Consider the following 7690-nt stretch of genomic DNA (forward strand, 5'->3'; position numbering starts at 1 on the left):
ATAATTGATAACAATATTACAAAGAATTGGGTCAGTCAACCAGTGTCACGTACTGTATTGAGGTGATTGTTGAATTCATTTTCATACACCACAAAGTGAAAGCCATTCCAAGGTTTTCAATAATACACATACTAAAATGTCTGTGTTTGTGTATCACTTCAAGACTACTGATGAAGACGTACATTTTTTTTTTAATTGAAAACATGGGTCAAACATCATTATGATGCGGGGTAAACATGAACACCTTCATATGGATGCACTTTTACATGAATGTAAGCATCATATTTTACATGTTCATTCTGCAGGTGTTCCTTCATTAGCATTTCTGAAGCTAGAGCATTCTAAGAGACACAAATGGCATCACAAATAACTCTTGTGGTTAAAAAAATGCAAATAGCACAGACAAAAACAACAATGACTATCCAACAGGAAAGAGCAGCCGATGACCTGCGAAAGCCGTTTTTTTGCATTCCGTATTTGACTTTCTTTTTGTTTTAGTGTCATTTCTCAGGACTGTGAGCCTCTTCCACAGTGTTGTGACGCTCTTCCTCCGCATCCCCGTGTCCCGCCTGCTGGTCCGCTTGGGCGGGTTCCTTCGTCTCAGACGGCCTGAGCAGATATTCCAGTTCCTCTGCGCTGATGGCCACTTTCTCTGGAACAAGCCATCTCTTGAAGTGTTCAACAGCACTGCAAAAGAGTGACACACAAGTCAACCGTATATGTATGTGTATTTTATTTAAACATTTACGTGTTCATATACGTGTTGTTCACAATAATGATTTAATTTACAGGGCTCTAAAATTTTTTTATTACCGATTACTTAAAAGGGCTACCAATGACACCTGATTTTGACTTAAATGTCTGGGAAATTTTTTGGATTAAATGGGTTAAAGTGAAAGCCTCAAATGTTCTTTGCATTCTTAGCCTAAACGCGGTATCCTGATTAATATTTTATTGGGGGAATAAAAAGTAAGAAGATGAATCCATTCATTTTTATCCATCTCATGGTTCAGCAAATTTGACACTACACCACCATCAGGTGTCTACTGGAATTGACGTCAATTAATACTGTCACGTTGTTGCATTGAGAATATCTGACTTTCACCTTAATACCTTTCATCCATGTTGTTGCTCTGGAAGAGCTCAGAGGCCTGAGAGTCATGCAGGAATCTATCCCAGCATTCCTTCTTGGCTTGAGACAAGGAGCGCAGCATGTCCCTGGAGGTGACGTCGCTGGACTGACCCTTGAGCTTTTTCAGGCGATTCTCTGAGACAAAAAAAAAAAAACAACAATGTTTCAGCGACCTACAAATAGTATTAAATATACTTTTTGGCACTAAAACGTCTGCATCCTTTTAAAGGCCATTTAGGTATACTATACAATACTGGTTGGAGAACTCAACTGTTTTTGTAGTAGCACTTGGATCAAAAGTTTTCCAACTTTTTACACTAAGACATTTTTGAAAGTGCTAGAAACACTTTGAACTACTGTGAGAAGTGTGCATTTCTGTTTTCTGAGTAAAGTCATCCAATGCTTTGGCTTAGTAATTCCCATCCATTGTGACATGACACATTGGTGTACCATGAGAGATCATGCGGTGTACCGTGAGGAATTATCCACTTCGATGGATCGGTTGGGGGTTTTCAAATCCGTCTTTAGCTGACATGCTTTCCGTCGTTGGGGGCGGGGGGATTAAGGGGTGAATAAGCGATGCAATCAAACCTAAACTGGCAATGTAAGTCTCTGAATCCTCCATGGGTTCCCATCGACCACTGGGGAATGCGCTGGTGTGTATCCCATCAGACTGGTCATTGCCGTGCCCTCCCACCGGATGGAAAGAGTCGTGGAAGTCCGTGCTGTTGTCCGGGGGGGTCTGGGTTTGGATCTGCGGCAGGCTGGGGCCACAAATTTGGGACCAGAGCTCCCCGCTGCTCCGAACCTCCTGTTTCTCGAAGTCGTCGATCATTCTGTTGCAGTCTGTCATTTTGACAATCTACGTATGTCATAATCAGATAGATTGAGTAACGTTAAAGAAAAAAAATGCATTTGCCGAAATGCTAAAATAGATGAGAGAATGTGAGCACAATTTCAAATTTAGTTCATTGTAATATGAACACACGTGTTACCTTATTGGAAACCTTTACCGGGTCGCCTGTTTCCTCTGTTTATCTGTTTTTGTTAACAAAAAAATGTTGAGCTTTACGCGTTTACTGTCTCCATGATCTACTAGCTTCAATGAACGACAAAAAAGGCACATTTCCGTATTTTGTGAAATGGGATTGGACATAGACACCATCAGTCAACCTTATTGTGATGTGATTGGATCACTGGTGTTTCCGGTTAAATGCGAGCCAGATGATTGGCTAGCTATCGGTTAACCCAGAAGTCAGGTTGCGCGGTGCTCGTTGTGACAGCTCAGGTAAACCAAAAGAAATTGAACTCTACTTTGCAATTGAGTAAGCGCGTATGTGAATTGATACAAGCCTAGCTTTAATTATACTGTATCATCCACTGAAGTCCGGGGTGACTGTCAAACGTTTGCCGTAGGAAAGAGACTGGCAGAATTCGTATACGTACCGTATCTATCTGTCCGTCCGTCAATTAATTAAACCTTCCCGTATCTTGCGTGTCCTCTGTCTAGTTCCGTGATGTCAGTTCAGCGAGATTCGTTGTAAAAGATGCGAGCAGCGTTGCGGCTGGCAATAGTGGCGATCCCGATGGGGGTGCTGCTGTCCCGTACCATGGCGTGGATGTCCAGTGGCAAAACACACCAGGAGCTCATAACCAGGCTCAGGGGTAAATTCAGTCACTATAATGGCTGTTTAGAAATTTTGAAATTAAGTGCAGTCATCAGAAAAACAAATTAATCAAGTAAACTGAAGTAAAAAAGTACTGCTATACTGTGTGCACGTGGTGCATGTACATACTGTATCACCAAACACTGTCGTTTGTCAGAACCTAATGCTAATTTGTGCAATGAGCAGAAATCAATACAGCACTGCTTACCTTTCGGCTTTGACATGACAACAGAGACGTTGAACCTGTGGGGCATGTGGGTGTTTATTCATGACATAAGGGTTAAGAGTGAACAATTAATTAAATCGAATTAAATCAAATCACAAAGGCTGCAATTTATATATATATATATATATATAATTTTTTTTTTTACTCGACTGGGGGTGAAAAGCAAAAGATGAGCGGAATTGGCAATGTTGAGTGAACAGTTTGATAAGCAGTACGTTCAAATGTACTTGCAAATGTGCATGCACAACACCATACCTCATGAAATAATGGAGAAAAAAATTCTGAAAGGAAATCATGCACATAATAATTCATAAAAAATACGGATAAACACTGTTTACTGACTTAATTTTCAAATGCATTGGTATAATGTAGGCCAAATGCTTTTAAAAAAAAAAAGCATTCTTTTACTTGTGACTTTTTCGCCGACAAGTACGTTTAAATATACTTGCTAATTGGTTTGAACGTCCTTGCAAACACAAATGTTTACTCCACATTGGCAGTTCTACGCTTTCATAGGCAGCCAACTTATATACATAAAACGTTAAAAAAAAAAGTAAATATTTTCCATCATCATATGAAAGGCAGCCTGTTTGGCTGTTCCTCCTACGGGCAGCTCATAAGTCACAAATCGCTGTAATGTCATCCTGTCATCTATTTGCTTATTCAGAGCATGGCGTCATCCACAGCGACAGAGTGTTCAGTGCCATGCTGGCCACAGACAGAGCGATCTACTCCAGGGATTATCCATATGCAGACTCTCCTCAGTCCATAGGTCTCCGTTTGCAGGCTTTTCTTTGCAAACGCACCAACATGCATCAATTTGCTGCACACGTTTGTTTCATGAAAGTGACCGTGTGTTTCCTGTCACAGGCTTCAGAGCCACCATCAGTGCACCACACATGGTAAGAGTTTGAATGAAATCTTATGTGTAGCATCATCAGATACACCAACAAGTATTTTAAAGCAAAAAAATGAGATGTTTATACTGGATCAAAGCAAATTTTCCCAAACTGTGCAGGAAATGCCGGGTCCATTTCGGATTATGGGGACATTATCTAAGGACGTGCCTCTCTTTCCACACACTAAAACCACTTGATTCAGATTTCACCCTGCATTTTCACATCACTGAATTTTATATCACAAGATGGGATGGGCACCTTTATCTGTACAGTGAGATACACACTGACTCTTCATTTCCAAAGTCTGAAACGGGAACATGCCACCCCTAAACCTGTTCACGGTCTTGGGAAGCTGGAATAGATTCCAGCTTGCTTTGGTTGAAAAGTGGACTAAATTTGGTACTGGGCACCACAATGTTCTCTCATCCTGACAGCACGCCCACGCTCTGGAGCTATTGAGTGACAAACTCACAGAAGGGGCATCGGCCCTGGACGTGGGCTCAGGAAGTGGCTATCTCACCGCCTGCTTTGCAAGAATGGTAAATGTCCAAATCAGGTCAGCTTGTTCCTTCGTAGTGTGGACGCTTCACTCATTTGGTTCCCTCAGCAGCTGCCTTCCTCTCTCCTGCGCGCAGACAGGAAGCTATGGGAGAGTAGTGGGAGTTGACCACATCGACGAACTGGTTCAAAGTTCAATCAGAAACATCCAAGCTGACGACCCGGAACTTATTGCCTCAGGACGCATCAAACTTGTGGGTGAGTTAAAAACAAACCACATTTGAATATCTCAAGTGGGTTACCGACAAGAAGGCCGATTTTCGACAACCCTCCACCCTTCTCAATCAATGGAAGAAAAAAATGCTCAAAAAAAGTATTCTGATCAATTATCCTGTGGTGTGTGCAGAGCAGACACAAGGTTTTGAGAGTGGAAATGTTGGGGAGACTCAGCAGCCGTCATATAAACGCAAGACCCACGTAGGAAGGGTTACGACTTCATTTGAATTACAAAAAAAAGGCGCATTCATTTGAAGACAACAGTATGCAAATGTTGGCGAGGGAAGACTGCTTGTTTAAACCAAGTGTGAAAGAAGCCATTTTTATCTCTATGTGTCCGCAGTGGGAGATGGAAGGCTCGGGTACCCAGAGGGAGCCCCTTATGATGCCATTCATGTTGGTGCAGCTGCGGCTACTGTTCCTAAGGCCGTATGTATGCATTTTAGCAGCCTGTAAATGCATACATACTATATATTTTTCAAAGTACATTTTTTTCTTCTTCCTGATGCATTTTTTTCACTGGAACGACTCATACTCTGCAGCGACTTGTAGTGCAGAAAATACTGTAATACCTGATAACCTTTCAGGTCAAATGAATTTTGAGTTGTACAATTTTAGAATGTAAGCAAAACTTTCTGGAAACATATGCCTCAAAAGATGATTATCAGAAAAGTACCAAATTATGAAATCTGTAAGCTTCACTTCATTTTTGTAGCTTTTGTTGCAACATTTTTCCTCAATGACACACGAGATGTCAGCATATCTTGTTAGACATAATCATACCTTACAAGATCTCAATTCAGTGTGCTTACTGTGGAAAGATCTGTTTGCTTTTCCATATGCATTTTGCAACACTTATTCCAAAATACCGAGAGAGAAAGGAGACACACGCAAAAAATGAAGGGCATGTCATTTTGTGCCCTGTAATTGGCTGGCAACCTTTTTCAGGATTTACCCCATCTCTCGCTCAAAGTCGGCTGGGGTAGGCTCAAGCTCACTTGCCACTCTAATAAAAACAAGCGCTATATAAAATGAATACTCGTGGAACCACTTTTTTATAGCCATTGAAAAAAAAAAAGATTCTAACATATTGTGTTTACCTTCAGAGGTTCCGCTGTACAAAACAATAGAAGCCAAAATAGGCTAAAATTGAACTGAGCCTCTTGAATTCCCTTCCCTCCTGCTTTAAAGCTCCTGGAGCAGCTGAAGCCAGGTGGGCGCTTGGTGCTGCCAGTCGGCCCCAGTGGTGGCAGTCAGGTGCTGGAACAGTACGACCGTCAGAGTAACGGCACCTTCCTCAAAAGAGCTTTAATGGGAGTGGTTTACGTCCCCCTGACAGACAAGAGACGACAGTGGCCGGGGTATATCAAAACACGATGTTCACCCACACGAGCTTAATGATGTTCAGTGGACATGTAAAGTTCACACACCCAAATGCCCGTTTTTTAAAACGTTTCTTTCGTAGATATCCCCAACATACAGATGTCAGTTTGAAGCTGACAATTCCCCTTTGCTAGTTTTGTATTAATTTTAACAATTCTATGTCATCATAAGCATTGGGCCAGGAATCGGCAGGATTTTCCATCACAATCCCCATGAATTGAGTTACTGCTATTCTAGAGATCACGACCCCAAAATACTGGCCTCTGATTGGTCGATTGCCATTCATTAGCGTAGCACAATGCTCGCTCAGTGTCGAAGTAGACACACTGTGACTCAACTTGCTGTGCCAGGTGTAAATATTTTCTTTACGTCACAAAAACCTGGCATTTGAGCAGGGGTGTGTAGACTTTTATTATCCACCGAATGTGTACAATATTAATGAGTAAAATTATACCATGTTGCTTTATTTGTCTTCTCAGAAGCGAGCTCTGACTGCAGTGTGGTTGCCCCACCCCTGCAGTAGGTGGAATTGGTGCTGCATGTCTTCAGTTCTTTGCTGGCTTCCCCAGAAACTTATGTTCACTTTTTCTTGCAGAACTGTCACCTAACTCGACATGCACAAGGAGCATCTTGTATTGTTTTCCTCACCTCATTGTCTTTCGAGAGCATAATACCAAATTGAAACAGTGATCATTTGGCTTGAAAAGGGTGTGAAAGTAGAATTCATTGGAAAATTAATTTGTTCTAACCAGTGTGAATTTTCAACTTTGCACTTCAAAGTGTGTTTTGTATGAATGCTAGTGGGAAAGCCAAAGTTTTGGTCTGAATCGTGTAAGCTTGTTTGCATTTTTTATCCAGTCAAAGTTAAGGGAAAACACACCAAAGCCGTGTGTGTGTGTGTGTGTGTGTGTGTGTGTGTGTGTGTGTGTGTGTGTGTGTGTGTGTGTGTGTGTGTGTGTGTACATTTCTGTTCTATCATGCTACAATACTTTGAAGAACATGATGTATTGTGCCAAAACATGCATCGGTATGAATTTTCACAAGCATATCAAAATACTCATTATATTGTCACTGAACCTTAGTTTTATAGGTTACATAAGCTATGAATAGATAATAAATTATATTAGAGAAAACCTTTTTCTTATGGGGTTTTTTCCCAACCTTTGGTGTGACTGAGTACAGTACTTTAGTTCCACAAGTTGAAATGAAAGTTTGATAATTAAATATTACTACACAAATTGTGGCTTTGAGTTTAGTATGTGTGCTGTTAAACTTTATTTTACTGTCTAATTTAATTACAAATTTGTAAGATAGACTTGAATGTACTATGAAACTTAATATAGAAATCATATACTGTCATTTATGATGGTATTTATACAGTACAGTATTTTGTTCAATTATATAGATATAGAGCAATGATTTTCAAAATATGGCACCAGGTCCACGACTACACAAAAGAATCACTGAATTAAAAATACAGATAAAACATTGATTGAAAACATGCAATACTGTACAATTAAACACATCAAAGTAAATCTGTGCATACACGGGTTTCTTTTTGTTTTGTTGACCGTACACTTCTAATATTCAAAATGCACAATGTCACGAT

The 7690-nt window shown here is 40.6% G+C and overlaps 2 protein-coding genes across 4 annotated transcripts; one reads left to right on the plus strand and one right to left on the minus strand.

The window, feature by feature from the left end:
- Nucleotides 1-171: 171 nt before the first annotated feature.
- ccdc32 (coiled-coil domain containing 32) lies at nt 172-2232 on the minus strand. Of its 2 annotated transcripts, none has more exons than XM_019887272.1 (4): nt 2128-2232; nt 1724-1994; nt 1114-1267; nt 172-687 (listed from the first exon to the last, which is right to left on the minus strand). In XM_019887272.1, exons 2-4 carry the CDS (start codon nt 1983-1985, stop codon nt 501-503), a joined length of 603 nt encoding a protein of 200 aa, XP_019742831.1. In that variant the 5' UTR covers nt 1986-1994; nt 2128-2232; the 3' UTR covers nt 172-500. The 2 variants fall into 2 exon arrangements, with proteins under 2 accessions (XP_019742831.1, XP_019742830.1); XM_019887271.1 differs by having other exon boundaries at nt 1724-1998; nt 2128-2224.
- Nucleotides 2233-2347: 115 nt separating this feature from the next.
- Nucleotides 2348-7315, plus strand: pcmtl (l-isoaspartyl protein carboxyl methyltransferase, like). Of its 2 annotated transcripts, none has more exons than XM_019887268.1 (9): nt 2348-2420; nt 2643-2797; nt 3693-3797; nt 3896-3927; nt 4359-4463; nt 4560-4680; nt 5042-5127; nt 5890-6059; nt 6561-7315. In XM_019887268.1, exons 2-9 carry the CDS (start codon nt 2680-2682, stop codon nt 6571-6573), a joined length of 750 nt encoding a protein of 249 aa, XP_019742827.1. In that variant the 5' UTR covers nt 2348-2420; nt 2643-2679; the 3' UTR covers nt 6574-7315. The 2 variants fall into 2 exon arrangements, with proteins under 2 accessions (XP_019742827.1, XP_019742829.1); XM_019887270.1 differs by lacking the exon at nt 2348-2420 and adding an exon at nt 2445-2524.
- Nucleotides 7316-7690: the final 375 nt, after the last annotated feature.

Source organism: Hippocampus comes, unplaced genomic scaffold (genome assembly GCF_001891065.2).
Source record: "Hippocampus comes isolate QL1 unplaced genomic scaffold, H_comes_QL1_v1.1 scaffold176, whole genome shotgun sequence".
Lineage (NCBI taxonomy): Eukaryota > Metazoa > Chordata > Actinopteri > Syngnathiformes > Syngnathidae > Hippocampus > Hippocampus comes.

Excerpts from the sequence above, each read along its gene's own strand:
- ccdc32 (XM_019887272.1), bottom strand. The coding sequence starts at position 1,985 with ATGACAGACTGCAACAGAATGATCGACGACTTCGAGAAACAGGAGGTT. Across the intron at positions 1,268-1,723 it reads GACTTACATTGCCAGTTTAG|AGAATCGCCTGAAAAAGCTC; the intron begins GTTTGATTGCAT and ends TTTTTGTCTCAG. Across the intron at positions 688-1,113 it reads AGCAACAACATGGATGAAAG|TGCTGTTGAACACTTCAAGA; the intron begins GTATTAAGGTGA and ends ACTCTTTTGCAG.
- pcmtl (XM_019887268.1), top strand. The coding sequence starts at position 2,680 with ATGCGAGCAGCGTTGCGGCTGGCAATAGTGGCGATCCCGATGGGGGTG. Across the intron at positions 2,798-3,692 it reads GCTCATAACCAGGCTCAGGG|AGCATGGCGTCATCCACAGC; the intron begins GTAAATTCAGTC and ends TTGCTTATTCAG. Across the intron at positions 3,798-3,895 it reads AGACTCTCCTCAGTCCATAG|GCTTCAGAGCCACCATCAGT; the intron begins GTCTCCGTTTGC and ends TTCCTGTCACAG.